The sequence below is a fragment of the Neocloeon triangulifer genome, unplaced genomic scaffold, assembly GCF_031216515.1.
Source record: "Neocloeon triangulifer isolate White Clay Creek 2 clone unplaced genomic scaffold, ASM3121651v1 ptg000001l, whole genome shotgun sequence".
Taxonomy (NCBI): Eukaryota; Metazoa; Arthropoda; class Insecta; order Ephemeroptera; family Baetidae; genus Neocloeon; species Neocloeon triangulifer.
In genome coordinates, this window is record NW_026775544.1 from 10,700,164 (window position 1) to 10,717,208 (window position 17,045).

A 17,045-nucleotide genomic window follows, 5' to 3' on the forward strand; every position below is an offset into this window, starting at 1 on the left:
TAAATCAAAGTTTTCTAATCAAATAAAATAAAATAAATATTTTACGGAGATTTTTTAATCAATCAAGTTGAAGATAATTTCAGCAGGCGCCACTTTTGCGCGCCGATCAATCGCTTATTATTATTATTGTTGTGCTGGCGGGCAGACAAAAAATGATAATCAACTTAGACCGCGCATAGGAAGAAAAATGCGTTTTGTAATCCCCCTGCCTCATCGAAATCTGCGCTACAAGCAAGCGGCGGCAGCAGGCGAGAGGGGGGCTCTTCACTAACGGATTCCTTTCTGGCCCACCTCCCCTGCCTGCTTCTCGCGATCGCGGCTCGCGACGTCGCGACTTAAGTTAGTTTAGTTGCTTATTTTCATTACTCGGGAGCAGTCGCGGCGACTGCAGATTTGCATCGGATTGCGAGTGGAATGCGCGTGCCATGAACCTGAGTCTGGCACCGCCGTCGCGGCACCTCCTCGAGGTAAGCAAGCACGACCCTTCCGAAGCCCCAAAATCCATCTCGACACGCGAGAGAAGAAGAAGAGAACCAGTGGCCCGTGAGAAGAGGTGAAACCCGAGCGGCTGATCGGGTTTCCTCTCCCAAATTTGCGACATTAGATCTTTTGCAATATATTGAAATTTATTCGCGCGTTTTAATTCTCTCAAATTCGGCCGAGCGTTAAAGTCTCCAGCAGGGCTCCTTCGCGGGCGCCTGCGGCTTGTAGGCCAGTAGGTCGGCACGCCGGCCTCGATCTTCTCTTTGGATATTTGTGCCACCAATAGCTCCCAATAGACACTCACTCTCGGTTGCTAACACCCAAATTACATCCGACGTTCATCACCTTCCAACTAGGCCTCGGCTCAGAATTTCAGTTTGGCCGAGGGATGAATTTTTAAAAAATCAGCAACCAAATAAACAGGAAAACTGAACAGATGGTTTGTTTTGGTGCGTGGTGATATAATATTAAATGTTTTTCTTTTGAAGAAACCACTCAAAGGATATGACGTGTATTGTGCAAAGTTTAATATTATCAAATAGAAACAGTTGTTGCGCAATGTGGCCTTCCATTGCGTCTCCCAATGAAAATTCATAACTCTGCCAAGCGTGCCAGAGTCGATTTAATTTGCACCGTTGAGAGAATTATTGCCAAGAATTTTTTATCTAAATTAAAAAGATACAAAGTAGAATTTTAATTCAATTTTAAATATTTAATCAAGAAATCGCTCAATAAATTATTTGTTAATACGTGTCGCGTTTTGATCAGAATGATGATTTGGGTATCAAATGCCCAGTGATATATTTCTTTATTCGACAAAAACTATTCACGAAGTAATTAAATTATCTGTTAATTTTGAATTTTATTTATAATTTTTGCTCAAATTTTTATTCAACTGCTTTTTTTCTTTGAACGCTGATTGGCAAAAAACGGATTTTCCCACGCATAACGAAATTCCATTCATTCGTTCTGTTCTGTTAACAAACAGAATAAAGGGATCTGTCAAGTGGCAGCAGCTTGTTTAAATCATTAGACCGTTCTCTCCATTTATATATATTTTAAGGCTACTTGCATTGTACGTTTTGACGCGTGAGTCACAAGACAAGCAATTTACGGAATTTCGAGACCAATATTAACCAACCGCACACTAAAGCTCCAACGCAGTGTTATTATTTTTGAGTGATGCTTGTTATAGTTAGTTGATGGTGATTAGAAGTTAGAACCCTCTCCATTAGCGAGATAAACGCAGCTCGTTAATTAAAACAAGGACCGAAAGAGATGCGCCTCATTTTCCAAATAAAAACGTTGGAAATAATGCGTTGTCGGTTTACAATGAAAGTGGCGCCGAGCGAATATTTCGTCTCTCACGCGCGATTTTTTTATTTCGAAAGTGCACAATGAAATGTTATGAAGCGTTAGGCAATGCTTTTCGCTGTGGGCTGAAAGAACAAAGAGAGGAAAGACGGAATTGTGTTTTGTCAAATCGGCACCATCAACATTATTTTCGTTTTTATTCTCATTGCAAAAACAGCGCTTTTTGCGACAAAGTGACAAAGTGAAATCAACCTGTTGATTTTTTTGTTCACTTTTCAACTCAAATTTTTAACCTGCAATTAATTATTTTGAAAGTATGGTAAATGATAAATGAAAACAGTATTTGAATTGAACTTTGATTAAAATTATTATAATTATTGTTGTTTATTTTTCCAAATTTTTACATCACATTGTTTACATACAATTGTAGAAAAATTTAATTTAACACTACTAATTTTTTTTAACCAATAATATTTGACCGAATTTCTATATTATTTTAAATATTAGCTTTTAAAAATTTTTTAGTTGAAATTTTTGCAACTGTAAAAAAATCAACTTAAATTTTATAAATATTTTGCTTCACAATGCATACCATCTATGTAAAACCGATAGTTTGCATTTTAAATTTTGTAAGGCAATGCAGAACGGAAGCAGTTGTTTAAATGTGAGACGCGTTTTTGTGATTTCAGGAAGAGCCGGCTGAAGACGTCCAAGGCCTGACAAAGCAGCTGCTGGCGTGCAGGGCCGCCCTGCGCCTGCAAATGCAACGCTCGCAACAGTTGGTCGCCGCTTACAATGCCAAGCTGCATGCCACAAACGCCAAGCTGAAGGAGGCCGAGGAATTTTCCCAAAAGAGATTCGCCTACCTGGCCAGGGCTGTCATGGGCGCCGAGGCCAGTTTGCGCAGGTGACTTTTTGCATGACAATTATTTAAATTATTCCTTGAACTGAGCCAAATAAATTCATTTTCAATTGTGTAACAAAGTGGTCAGTTGCCAATTATAAATTAGGACATTCAAAGTTTCATTTTGAAATTGCATAATGATAAAACCTGATAATAAATTATCTTTATTTATAGAGTAAGAAGCAAAAAGCATAAAACATGCATTTTTTAAACTAATATTATTAAAAAATGTAGGTTTTGGTTTCTAAATATTTATATTTTCTTATTACACTAAATATAAAAATATCTTCAATCAAATTTTGAAACTATATAAGATTTAAAATAGTTTTTAACTTTTCATTTTTTTTATTATTATTCTGAACAGTAAAACCAGATTAAAACAGTCAAATTATAAGATTTGAAAGTTTGTTCGTCAACATTTTTAATATGTTCTGAATAAAGAATAAAGAAAATAATCTAAATAATTTTACAAATTTTTTTATATGGTTTCCAGAAAACAAAAGGAAATAATGCAACAGCTGTCGGTGAAAGACGAGCTGATTACTGAGCAGCGAACCAAACTGGAGCAACTTTGCAAAGAGACGCCCAAAACTGTGTCACCACCGGTACCTGCGCCAAGGAAGCCCCTCGCACCCATCAACAACAAACCTCCCACCCCCTACAAACCACCAGGACTCACCCTGAGTCTGCCACCTCAGTACAAAAAGAAGCCTCACCTGGAAAAACTTGAAAAGCTGCCAGAGGAGGAGAATCAACCGCAGTCAAAAATAGCACCCAGGTACCTCTTTTGTCTGAATTCATTTCAATAAATTTTGTTTCAAATTGGATTAAAAATCAAACTATAAACTAAACTTTTGATTTTTCCCAGTGCGAACCAAGAAAACCCTTGCGAGCCGATGCGGACGTTGCCGTCTCCGGCGTCCTCTACAGAAACGCTCACCGCTAGTCCAGCCACCCCCATTGACCACTTCCACGACAACTTTGAGGAATTCCACCTTGACTCTGAAAACAACTCTGACGAAAACGACGAAGGCATTCTGAACCGCAAAAGTGGCGACGGAGCTGAGCGGCAGCAGCTGGTGCTGAAGGCGGTGGCATGTTCGCAGGGCTCCTACGAAGGGTTCCTCGAAGCCACCGGCCTCTCCCAGAAGTCAATCCTCACCCCCAGCAGACTCAACAGCCATCGCTCGGTGCTCAAACCCAGGGACATCAAGTTCCGCAGCAAAGCCAACAGGACATTTTGCAATGGCGCCGTCAAATACTGGTCGGGGCCGTTTCTGTGAAAAACTTTATTTTAAAAGAGTGGACCTTTCGAGAAAGTCATGCATGCCTAATCAAGTGCTCTAGTGGTTAAGAAAGAAAGTTGTATTTCTATCATTTTAATAATGATCAGAATTTTTTGCTGAAGTAATGTGCTAGTATCAGGTATTTATCCTCAGTGAAATTAAAGTCGGTCCTGTTGCAAGTTTGCAGGGGCCTGCGTAGCAAATTAAAATATTTTTAAATATTTCCAATAAAAATTATCTTCAGAATAATAAATTCAGAATAGATTTTAATTTTTGTTATTCCAACAAATATTATTTCGTTCGATCTCCATTTAAAATTAACAAAATTCACCGGCAAGTTAATAATTTTTAATTTAGAATTTTATAAACTTACTTTTAACTTTGGTGGTCAGAATTATTTAATTAAATATTCTCCCACTGAATTTATTTCTTCTCTTGCATTCGTAAAGGATCTTTGTACCGTAATTATAAATAAAATCTTGTCAAACGAAGCTAAGACAAAAAGTATTTTATAACAACTAATGTCTTAAATTTAAAGTGGCAAAATACTTTTTTTATTTCATTCATAATAGGGAAATTACCCTTCGAAATTAAAAGATAATAATTAACATGGAGACCTGCGATGTATAATTTATTTCAAATTCTTCAGAATCAATTTTATAATTACGCTAAAAAGCTCACTCTAGCACAAAACTTTAATATTGTACAACCAATTTAAGTCGTTTTTTAACTTGTATTTTGTGGTAAAGTTGCAAAATTGATGACTCAATGATGGACATTAAATTTTTTTAAACAGTAAAAATGGGGAAAATGAATATTTGTAAAAATTACAATATTGAATAACTGATAAACCCTTTGCAACTTTATTTTTTACAATAATTTTATGTAATATATTATGCTTGTATTCCTATCAAAACCACCCTCAAAGAAATGTAGGCATGAAGTGCCCGGGTAATTGCACTGCTTGAGTGAATAATTAATACGCCTGCAGTGGGGAGAGCGCGTGTGCTTTTGTGTAAAGATGCTGCCCTCTCTGTCTGGCGCTTGACAGCTTCTTGCTTGACAGGTGGTGAACGAGCAGGTGCGGACAAATCTTGCCAACTTTCCAACGAAAATTTTGACTTTCCTCAGCCGATTCCGAAACACCAAAAGGCCCAAATTTGAGTCAATTCCTAAAAACAACCAAATAACTCAAATTTCAAAGCCGTCGTCGGGTTTGAGGGGATGACGGGGGCGGGTCATCGATCAGGGTCGCAGTTGGGTTGGCAGCAGTGGCGGGTCAGTGAGGAACCGAGCGGGCCGAGCGGAGCCCCTGCCGTCGGAGTCGGACTTTGCGGACCATGAGAGACTGAAGGGTGAGTAGAGCGACCCTCCAACCCCGTTCGGAGGGCCCTGCCAACCCTTGCGCGACCCTTTCCCTTTGAATTCGCGATTGGCGTGCGGCCACTGGGCGGCCGACCGGCGGCCACTCACCTGTGCTCGCTCTCCTATGTACCGAGAGTTTATTACCTTTTATAATCATATGACGGCAGCACAAACAACCGTCGCCGTGAGATGACTTTTGCCAGTTCAAGAAAAAGACAAATTTTTAACTTTGAATTATAAAAAATGAATTTTGCACACTTCTTTTACATTGAATTAATTTTATTTGTTGTTATTATATTTTGTGGTTTTATTTTTTTGTTTTATATATACGAGAGACCTGCTTTTTCTTGGCCTTGCTCTGAGGGGGTGGAGGGGTCATCGGCCTCACCTGCAAGGCCAGCGCACCTCCCACAATCCACAGATCATTTCATTACACTGAGAGATGATTTTGTTACTTTCACGGGATAAAAAGAGCTCGGCTCGAAAAGCGTCGTCATTCTTGGAAATTAAATTTGTTCACTTTTCTCTCTGCAAACAAGCGAGCTTTACCAGGGAGACGCTGATAATGGATTTATTATTGTTGCGCTTATTTTCTGATGACTTGATAAAAAAAAAAATGTGAATGGCTTTGTTAGCGGCACACGGCCTTGATATCAAAAAGTTTTTTATATTGTTCAGCGTCCACCATTTTTCTCAGCCGCTGTTCAAAAAGCAAAATTAACTCTACGTCAATAAAATTAACAATTGTTTTAATATTTATAATTTATTATAAAACTTTCTCAACATATGATACATTTTAAATTACAATTTGTGATTAAAATAATTAAGAAATTATAATTCAAATTGATTGAATTTATTCACTAAACAAAATCTTTTAATTACGAGACACTATTTTTGCAACTCTTACAAGTAATTTCTTGCCATCAATAAAAAGTTCTTTTGAGGCAGAGAGTTTTAATAACTTATTCGCAGAGTTTTGCTGAGACCTGCTCTCATTCTAAGGACTTCTTCATCTTCTTCTGGAGAGGAATTTTCCACTTGAACGGGGAAAGAGACAAATTGAGGAAAGCAGGCGAACTTTCTTTCCTCTCCAGCTATTAGTTTTTCGCTCTCTGAGCTGCTTTATTTTTATTTTTAACCCTCGTTCTCAATAATAAATCTGCGGCGCAAGACTTTATCAAAGCAGTACAAAAAAAAAATCACTGCTGGAGAAAACAAAAAAGGGGGTCTCGGATCTTATCGCCAACGGAATTAAAACAAAGACCGAGCTTTTTTTCGCTCGGCGGGCTGCGGTTTTGTTTGGTGCTTTTTACAATTTTTAATTACTCGCACGATTCACCCCCACAGGTTGTTGTTTTCGCGCCGAGTTTCCTCCCTCGGCGGCGGCGGATGCAGGCGCGCTCGTCACAGTTTTCACCCCAACAAAACAACATGCGGGACTGTCTCCGCAAGGGCCGCCAATTTCTTTTTTTAGCTCACATATTTTATTTGTATTTTCCACATTTCTTTTTATTTCGGCAGCAGTAATGTGTTGAACAAGAAGTAATGACGTGGGTTTCAAAAAAAGATTTCTAGATGTTATTTTCTTATCTTCAGGCTTTCTTTAATTTAAATTTCGAAAGCCATCTTGTACCAAAATCAGTGATATTTTTCACGATTTTGGTTTAAATTTAAAACTTCCTCTAATTATTATTATTTATTCTTCTGGGTCAATAATAAAAAAAAAAATCAATTGGGAAAAAGAGAAGAAATGATTGAATTGAAAATGACGTAATAATGGGTAGGTCCGATTATCAGAGAAACGATTCCCAAAAAAATTCTCGAGAAAAAATTCTCACGCAAGGATTCCCCAGGATCGATTCTTCAGTTGAATTTTAAAGGTAGAAACGTTCCTGGAGAATCCTTGCGTGAGATTTTTCTTGAGAATCGTTTCTCTGATATTCGGACCCACCCAATGTTTTTTTGCTTCTTTCACTATCTTTTTTAGCTGGAAATTATTTCAATTGAATGGTAACACTCGAGGTGGATTTCATAAAAGATTGAAACCGGGCGAACCTCGTTGTAACCAGTAGTGTGGCAGATTACTTGTGTTTTTGCCAGAAAAGTCTTTGGGTTCATTGCCCTGGAAATTTCTGCCAAAATCACAGTATGAAGCTGTTGACTGACTCTTTTGCTTAATTAATTTCTGCAATTTTTGTTTATTAAAATTAAAATCTCCCATTTTATTTTTAATTTTTTATTAATTCCTCCCACTTAGTTTTAGTCGGACACAAGAAATCCTAGGTTTTAAAGTACCAGCAGACCGCAGGTCGCCTTTGGGGTCAGTTGTCCTTTATTTTTTCATTTTTTTCTTTGCAACGAGGTTCGCCCGGTTTCAATCTTTTAGGAAATTATTTCCCCTTTATTTATTTTGAATTTTATCCTATGTAATTTGTGTTAATTTTCAAAGTATTTAGAATTTTGCAGAAAATCTGTGTTCATCAAATTTGTCAACTGGAATAGTTTGTTTCAAAGACAATATTGGCTCTCTTTGAAATAACACAGGCAGCTTTAGAGAAATATTTGCTCTTCACATTAGCCGTGCACTCGAAACAGGTTGACATTAGGCACATAATATTTGTTTTGCATTCGATTTTCTCCTTTTCGGGCTGTTGAGCCGATTTTGAGCGCGGCCCGTTTGGCAGGGGGTCGCGGTTGCTCTCGCGTGTGCATATCGATTGGCCCCTTTAACTCCATCCGTCCGTCCACGCGAACCAAACTTGTTGCATTAACAATGCTGGGGAGAGCAAGAATCGTTTGCTGGGTCGCAGGGGCGGATTTTTGCTGTGGCGCGCTCGAACCGCCGCGCGCGACTTGCTCGGCTTGGATGTATCGGCCGCGGATTGCCGCATTGCAGCACTTGTTGGGTAGCAAAGCAACGGGGAAGAGGGCAACATCGGGGCGAAACTCACTTTCGAGGTCACCAGCTGCCGCCACCGCGCCCCTTTGTTGCAAACCAGATTGTGCAACTGCCGCCGTGACCCGCTCATTTCCTCAACTTTTTCGCCACTTTTTATTATTTTTTATCGAAGCAAAAGTTTCCTCCTGTTGAGTCTATGTGACTTGCTCGGGTGTCTTGATTTTTATAGAAAAAAGCGGAAAAAAGTGCAATTTGTATTTGTTGAAAGAAAACAATTTTTTAGTTATTAAAAGATACTTGAATTTCACAGCCCTATAAATTTTTAACAATCTTATTTGTTTTAAGATTTAATAAGCCTGTTGTTTAAGTATTTTTTGGTGGCAATTTTATAGTATATCAAAACTATGTAATTGTTTTTACTTTATTTGATGAATAATTATTAATTTATTCAAAATTTTCGCCCTAAATCAACAACGAAAAATCTATAAAATTTCTTAATTTTTGTGCGAATTAAATTTAAAAATTTATTGCCATGAAATTATTAAAGTTTTGAAACTAATTTGTGTACCGTCGTCAATTTCATCCCTCTCAATTAATATTTCATTTCAATTTCCTTTTCAAAACAAATATTCACGAAACGCTTTAGTGCTTTTCGGAAAGCAAACAGCCTGGGCAAATAACGCGCGCAACAAATTTCCGTAAACAAATATACGAAAAGACTTTCCTTTCGCTCACTTTCTGATTTATTGTGCCAGGAATTTATTTGCCCATCAAAGTAGTTTCTACGTCGTCTGTCAAACTTTGCGCGCAACAGCTTGCCGAGTCATCTGGAGTGACAGCGTTTTATGCTTGTGCCCTGGAAAAACGATCCAATTTGCAGAGCGAAATATATATTTCTTTAAGAAGCAATCTGTTGCAGCTATATTTTGGCGCCACGTGTTGCTCCTTTGCTCGCTCGGACTTTTCCCAGAGGAGGAATCAAACTTGGGTGACCCCCCCCCCCCCCCGCTGCAATCGATCCATCTTTCTCGCGCGCGCGTTCACTCGCACAAATTAGCAATAGAAGTCCCCGCGGGACCCCGTCCGTGTTGACGAGCAGCAACCTTCAATCAAGCACGCATACTAGTATTGCCTATGCAAATCATGGTTTCATTAATCGTTGATTGGATTCTAATTGGGAAAAATCCAGCTGGTGGAAAAGCATCTCACGCTTAATGAAAGTTCCAGTTCCATTGAAATAACACATTCACTTACAAATTTCATTATAAATTATGATTTTTTGTTAATTTTATTCAGTTTTAGGGACAAAATTGAATATTGTGGGCCAAATTTAAGAAATTTAGTTTTCTCTTCGTAATTGTGTTTGCAATATTTTTTTTAGAAAAATAAGAAGCTGTGAAATATAAGTTAATTTAAGTTTTCTACCAATTTATATGCTTTTCGGAAGAAAAAACCCGACACTGATTTGTGCAGAATTGAATTTTTATAAACGTTCCAAAAATAGACTAGTTTGACATTTTAGAATTGAATTCTATTAATTATGATTTGCTTTTGTCGTGTTTTTCAACATTCAATAATAATGAGTTTTGGAGGAAAAGTTTCCGCAAGTTTTTTTGTAAGTTGAACATTGTAAAATAAACCATGTATTTGCTAAAACGAAATTTGAAATTAATGGGTGAGGTTTAAAAACTTACGATTTGTAATTAATATTAGTAAAAATCTTATTTAGTATTATTTAAAACATGCAAGTAAATTTTACCTTGTAAATTAGAAACTGGTGATAAAAAAATCCGAAATTGATTTTCTTCAGAGAAAAAGAACTCATTTTAGTTAAAAATTTATTAACTCTAATATATAACGAAAAATGAAATTTTCCGAAATTTCAATTCTCTCACTGAGCTTCAAAATTGAAGGGGAGAAGTGCTAATGGTGCTAAATCTTTAAACTGGTATAACCAAAATTAAGTAAATCAAACATAAATAACCACAATTTTCAATGCTTTTATTTAATTGAATGACGTGGAACAAAAATATAATTCTAATTTTTAAAATAAAATTAAAATAATGCAAATCTCGTGGTTTATGTTTTAGTTCCTTTTCCTTTTATTTGAAGTTTAAATCACGAACAATAAAATTATATCATTATATAAATGTACGATTTCCTCTCCGAATACCAAAATTTTCCACCTGCAAGTTGACGAGAGAAGTTTTTTAACTTCAGGGGTTCTTTTGAATTTTTTCGAAGAACAATGGGATTAGCCGGTGGAGACACTTCCTGCAAACAAACCCGTTTGTTTGCACATTTCTCTCTCCTTTTCTGCAGCGTTCGCGGTGTACATGTTTATTATTGTGTGTGTTTTGGCTGCGACGGCGCATTGTTCGCGAGTGATTTGCCTTGGCTCTTTTGTTGCCGCCGTGCGTCATTATTCAAGCGGCTTTGAGTGCTCCTTGTCTCAGACAAAGGGCCAAATTGGCGCTCTTTTCGCAGATTAACCGGGCGGGAGAGGCGCCACACAGATACACACACAAGGGTAGCTTTTTACCCACCATTAATCATCCCCACTTTAATTTCGCGCAGCTGCTCGGCAAATTTATTTAAAAAAAAAGGCAGTGATCTTTATGATAATTCTCCGTCTCGCGCGGAAAATAATAAACCGCGCGGAGGGTGCATTCCTTCCCTGTGTGCACACAAGGGCTGTAGAGAAGCCCCGGGCGCGTTTGCAGCCGCACAAGTTTTCTCGCGTGCGCTACCAAAACACACACGCCGCAGGAAATTGTACTCGAGAATTAAAATCCGGTAATTAACAAATCAGAGCAAGGAAATTGCTCGTCGGTGCTAAACTTGTTTTCGCCAATTTTCGAGAAATGCAAAAACTGCTTTGTCAGAGCTTTATTGAACGCGCCAATCACCGACTGTGGCCAACTTCCTGTTTTGAATAATTGAACGACTGCGAGAAACTGGAAGACGCGCGTGCAATTCAGCTCGGCTGCGCACTTGAAACTTTTGATTACAAAAGTGCTTGACCTTCACGTTACAAAACCTTCATTTAGTCTCACATTGCAACCAAATTATTTTAACCACAAAACTGCTAATTTCCTCTTATTGTTATAGAAACAAAATGCACACTGAGCATAATTATATTTCAGAAAGGATATGTCCTATTTTATTCTACTTAAAATTTATCAAAATGTTTAAAAGGTGTAAAATTTTAGGAAATTATAAAATTTATGTTTCGTGGGTTGATTAAATTATTCGCAATAATTTTAGAGAGATGTAGGGTTCATTGACACAAAGAAACACTCTTTTTCCGAAAGTTTTCATTCTTGATTATCATATTAGAAAAAATTGTGTGGAAAAAATTAAATAAATCTCTAACCATGGCTGGAGGGAAATTTCATTTAAATAAATTAAATGAGATTTAAAACGCTATAAAAGGAAAATCAGTTTTGAAATTTTGATTAATTAAATTCAGCTATATCCACAAGCGGATCTAAATTAAAAGCATGAAACTTTTTGAACGGCACTTTCTCACGCAACAATCAGGCCACAGGGTGTAAATCGATTACTAAAACAAAGAACATAATGTTGTATATAATTGTTTTACTACCACGTTAATGAATATTTTATAACCTCAACAATCAGTTCTCTAAAACATTATTTGCATTTTCATAATTTAAATTTTTATTTTTCGGCGTTTTGTTCAAAAAGCATTTTTTTTCGCCAAATATTTGATAGATTTAAATGCTGAAGTTCTGTCTGTTTATTTCATATATTATTTTTTTGTGTTGCATTTTGTTTTCTTGCATTGATTTTATCGCGCCATTTATTTATTCAGAGAAAACATATTTCCCGGCGGAGTCGCATCAAGTGACATTTTTCTAGACGCGACCTACTATATTATGTATTTCCTTGCAAGGAATATATATTTCTTTATTTTAAAGATGAGTATACAAAGGGGTGCCTCTTTTCTTTGTCCTTGAGCCGATTGAGCTGGAATGGGCTTATCCCGAGTCCTTTCTGCTGCGGTTCGCATCCGAGGAAGGAAGGAAAAAGCACCCTCTACCCTCTCCAATCAGAGCCCCATTCATTCTCGTTATTTGCCGATGCGAAATCGCCACCGCGTTTTCCCAGATGAACCGCTTTTTTCCTCCGCACTCAAATGTGTGTAGAACCGCTGCCGGCTGCACTAATCCCAGCCATTCTCGCAAATAATGAATTCCCTGTTTTCCGTCCGCGCCGCGATTGTCATTGGGAATATCGATTCACCCTCTTTGCGCTCATTTGAATTGCAAAAGCACGTGTTTTTTTTTCATTTTGACCTGGAAACCATTATTTATGCAGAGCGTTGAAAGTTCAAATTCAAGTTTCATAACGTGTTCTGGATTTAGACAGAAATTGATAAAAAATTAAATTGGTAAAAAAAAGTTGAGTTTTAAATCTTATAAAAAACCAGCTCTCATATTTTACTTTTGATTTATTTTAGTTTCTATTTCTATGTAAAATTTTTTACTAGTTATAAGAATGTGACTGGTGCAAATTTCATGTGTAATAATTATTATTTTGAATTGTATTTTTCACAGGAGATGGATGTGCAGCCGAGCACCCTTGAGGAGGCATGTCAGATGATCCACGAGCTCAGGGAAAGGCATCGCAGCCAAGCACATCAGTTGTTGTCCTGGCGCCGCCGAGCTAAGGCTCAGGTATATATATTATTTGATAAACTCTCTATGCCGCGCCGCTTCTTGCTCGGCCGGCCGAACCGAGATTCAGGTTTCAATCGCACCTTTATTGCCGCTGCTCTCTTGAAATTCTTGCTGCGAATCGATTTTGAAGCTGCCTGCGGTGTCCAGTTACTAAAAGCAAATCATGCAACACAACTCTCACACAGACCCTTTGTGCTCCCATAAAAACGCATAAAAGGATTTTTTTAACTTTATTTTTCCCTGTGCGTCACATTTCATTACAAAAATTACTTTTTAATTTTAATATCGTTTATTATAGAGAAAATTAAATGAACAATTAATTTGAAAAATGCACGTTAAAAATTAAAAGTTTTAAAGCTGTTGATTTTGTATTGAATAAAAATAATTAATAATATAATTATTTTTAATTTTAGTTATTATTTTGGTTAATATAATAATTTTTTTTTTCATATTTTCAGGAGGAAATGATGGCAAAACTGGCCCGTGAACATGCCGAGCAGCTGAAAGGCTTGTCGTCGCAACTTCTGCTGCTGGAGGCCGGTCTGTGTCGGAAGCAAAAAGAGATTCGGACGCTCCTCATGAACCGAGACAAGTGTGTGATGAGACAGTCAAGAACCATCAGGGTACTGCAGCAGCGCCTGGCCGACTCTGGCCTGGACCCCTCCTTGCTGGACACCAACGAGGTTGACCTGGCCGCCGACAACGACAGTGCCGTGGTGCTCGAGGACGGGTCTGCGATGGACCTGCAGCTGGCACTGCCCCTATCCTCGGTTCTCCGCTACAACAGCACCACGGCTGCTGTGCAGAGAAGCATATCAGATGCAACCAAATTCTCTTCCTCTGGTAATTTTTGTCAAAATCTAGAGCAAATCATTTGATTGAAAATGCTTAAATTTGAAATAAGCACTTAAATTTTAATTCAGATATATATGTTTTTTTTTTATATTGAAGCAATTTTATGGAGAAAATTTATTGAACCTCAAAATAATTCAAGTATTTGTTTTTGCTAGAATTATCAAATTAAATTGTAAATTAAATTTTAAGGTGCTGGTGGCAAACGAGGAAGTAACTCCTTTTTAAGAAGACCTGAAGTACTTGAGACTGTGTACAGCGTCGAGGAAGATCAAGACTCGGAGGAACCTCCGAAACAGTCAACTCCAGAGCGGCCACATAGTGTTTCCGACTGCACCGTTCCAGCAGTCGATGAAAACTCTCCTATTACTGATTCCGAGATGGTATGCAAATAAATGTTATATATTTTTTTGATATTTTTATGAAGTTCTAATTGAATGTTTTTTCAGCTTAACCACAATTCTGTGTCAAATGAAGATTCCGAGCGAAAGTTGTTACGAAGGCAGCCTCCGTTGCGAACAAGCCGGGTGGACCTGGAAGAGCCACCCAGTTGGATACCAGCGCCCCCCGCCGGGGGTCAGCAGCATCAGTTCAACCGAGTCATGGGCAACAATCACCGATCTGTGACCAAGCCCAAGGATGTCAAGTACAAACGCATCAACAAGGCCAAAAGCAAGTCCCTGGAAGAGCTGCGCGGCCGTCTTCGAGTGGAGCCTCAAAGTCCTGCCTAACTAAATTAGCTCACCTGCCCTGCTCAACTCAACTTTTTTAATTTAATTGTTATACACACACGTATGATGTATTTATCAAACTTGTAGGCCGTGGCCTGCCGACCAAGGCGTAGTGATGTTAGGAATATAAGACTCGGATTATGTGAAACTTGCTAAGTGAAAAGTCTATTAACACCACTCTATGGTGCTCTATCTGTGACCTTATCTCTAATCTTGTCTTGGATTAATGAAATTTGCTCTGATATCAGTAAAACTGCAAATGTGCTGAATTTAAAAATAAGCAATCTTTATTTCAAAATACATATAATTTCATTTATAAACGCTTCTTAATATAATTTGAAAAAATTGTTTTTGAAACACTCCTTTTTAATTAAGTACTTTTGTGCTGGTCTGAGAACATTTTGGACAAATCACAGTTTGCGTGGTTTCCAATTTGACTAATAGGATCCACGTCCGCCGTTGACGCGCTGTTGGTCGTAGCCCTGCTGTTGATTGTAGCCCTGCTGCTGGTTGTAGCCCGGGACCAATGGTTTGGCGTGTCCGCCGGCTGGTCGCTGGTAGTCGTTAACATTTCGTCCAGGGATCAGAGGCTTTGCAAGTCCGCCTGCGGGACGGTTGTAGCCATTGCCATTGTTGAAGCCATTGTTATTGTAATTTGCGCCTTGTCCATTATATCCCGCTGCAAAATATCATAGTGTTAAAATTTAGAAGAAAAATTAAATATAATTACGTGGGTTGACGGGACGACGTCCAGGAATAGTGACTGGGCGATGCTGAACTCTACCCGGCAGCGTGACCGCCTGGTATCTTCCCTGGCCATTATTGTAGTTTTTCTGCGAGTTGTAGTCCGAACCGTCTAAAAATTAAAATTTTCAAATAAAATTCGTCGTCCAATTACAAAAATTGAGAGAAAAATATTTTAGAAAAGTTTAACTGACATGCAACGGCGGCAAGGGCGATCAGGATTACTATGGTCTTCATGGTGTTGATCTGCAGTGTCAACTCTCGCTCATCGGGCCAATGTAACAACCTTATATAGCTCCCGAGTCGAGAACTCTGGTCTCTTCGGTCCTCCGCAGTCTCCTGTCTCAGCAAGTCAACAACAGCGGCGCGCCACAAACCGCTGCCAAAGTAACTAAGCAATTAAAAATTGCCTCAAAAACCTCAACAAACATCCTAGCATAAGACTATTGCCCTCTGCAGGAAGTTATCTCTTATCAAGCTATTTTTAATTAGTAAGAATTTCACTGAAAAATTTGAAGATGAAAAGTTTTTTTAATTAAATAAATTTAAAAAATTAACAATTTTTTACAACACTTTCATACTTTATTTTTGTTAATTATTCTATTCTTCAAACAAGTTCATAATGAATTGACTGGACGAACTTAAAAATTTATAAATAAGACTAATTATAAATAAATTTACCACACAACAATAAATTATTTCTCAACATTGAATTATTTATTTTTAATTTTTTTCTCACCGAAACCATAAAATATTTTTTTTTTATAGATTTTTCGATCTAGTGTACTCACCCGTGTACTTTTGATGAAGGGCTTTTTAGCTCTTCATCAAATCATCAATACTCTCTTCTACTTGTGATACTCTTTAAATATTTTTACTAAATTTTTGCTATTTTAAATTCTTTCGTGATGGGTAATTAATAATGATATTAAGAATGAGGAATAAACAAAATAATATTCTAATCATTGTATTTTTTTCTCAATTATAGTTATAATTATTTTTTACTATTATATATATTGAATTAATTCAAATTCATTTAGTAAAATAGGTTGAATCAAAAATAAAGATTGTGTTTATCAAGCACGGTTATATTTATTTGATTTTTTATGCAGCTTAAATAAATTGTATTATGTATAAAGTGTGCGGCAGTGTATTTTATTTAGATTTTTTCTGCAAGTTTAATGCAAGCAATTTTTGTTTAAATTGAATGAGAAAATTTGATAAAAATATCCTTGTCGTTACAGATTGGAACATCTAATTTCGTTTGACATGTGTTGTGTTGGAACCAGATTTTCTCTCGGGCGCATGACTTGAAAAAATCCGTTCACTCGTCGTTGTACACAGTTCTTTACGCGCCCTTTCCCTCTCTCGTGGTAGTTTGTCGTAGTAAGTTCATTCATTGCCGGTAGGCGATAATGCACCCTCGAAAGCATTGTGGTTCGTTTTGAAGCCGCTAGATGTCCAACACGAACCGCAATACGAAATGCATCCCCGGCTACCATTGGTTGGTTTGAACCACCCGCTCCCCTGAGGCCAAACAAGCCCGAAATTACGAATAATTCTACTTTTCGGCCGAATTTGATCGGCGAAACGCTTAGATTGAGACTTTCTTGGTCGAAACGCAGTGGCGGGGAAACGTGAACGGCTTCGGTTGTTGAGTAATCGTGTCGCAAAGCGAATCGCAGTGTGTAAAGAAGCCGGCCTGCCATTGGCTAAGAGGCCGTGACGTCACGCGCAATCACAAAGCCGCGCGGCGATTGGCTA

At 37.8% G+C, this 17,045-nt stretch overlaps 3 protein-coding genes across 3 annotated transcripts; 2 read left to right on the forward strand and 1 right to left on the reverse strand.

Moving 5' to 3' along the window:
• Nucleotides 1-307: 307 nt before the first annotated feature.
• On the forward strand, nucleotides 308-4,305 carry LOC132200230 (uncharacterized). Its single transcript, XM_059625549.1, has 4 exons — nucleotides 308-467; nucleotides 2,487-2,704; nucleotides 3,195-3,479; nucleotides 3,570-4,305. Exons 1-4 carry the CDS (start codon nucleotides 426-428, stop codon nucleotides 3,982-3,984), a joined length of 960 nt encoding a protein of 319 aa, XP_059481532.1. The 5' UTR covers nucleotides 308-425; the 3' UTR covers nucleotides 3,985-4,305.
• A 922-nt stretch (nucleotides 4,306-5,227) lies between these two features.
• LOC132200225 (uncharacterized) lies at nucleotides 5,228-14,914 on the forward strand. Its single transcript, XM_059625535.1, has 5 exons — nucleotides 5,228-5,342; nucleotides 12,832-12,951; nucleotides 13,413-13,797; nucleotides 13,999-14,189; nucleotides 14,256-14,914. Exons 2-5 carry the CDS (start codon nucleotides 12,835-12,837, stop codon nucleotides 14,535-14,537), a joined length of 975 nt encoding a protein of 324 aa, XP_059481518.1. The 5' UTR covers nucleotides 5,228-5,342; nucleotides 12,832-12,834; the 3' UTR covers nucleotides 14,538-14,914.
• On the reverse strand, nucleotides 14,800-16,079 carry LOC132200237 (uncharacterized). The gene is made up of 4 exons (XM_059625562.1): nucleotides 16,073-16,079; nucleotides 15,476-15,660; nucleotides 15,268-15,393; nucleotides 14,800-15,216 (listed from the first exon to the last, which is right to left on the reverse strand). The coding sequence occupies exons 2-4, from the start codon at nucleotides 15,516-15,518 to the stop codon at nucleotides 14,975-14,977; spliced, it is 411 nt and encodes a 136-aa protein (XP_059481545.1). The 5' UTR covers nucleotides 15,519-15,660; nucleotides 16,073-16,079; the 3' UTR covers nucleotides 14,800-14,974.
• Nucleotides 16,080-17,045: the final 966 nt, after the last annotated feature.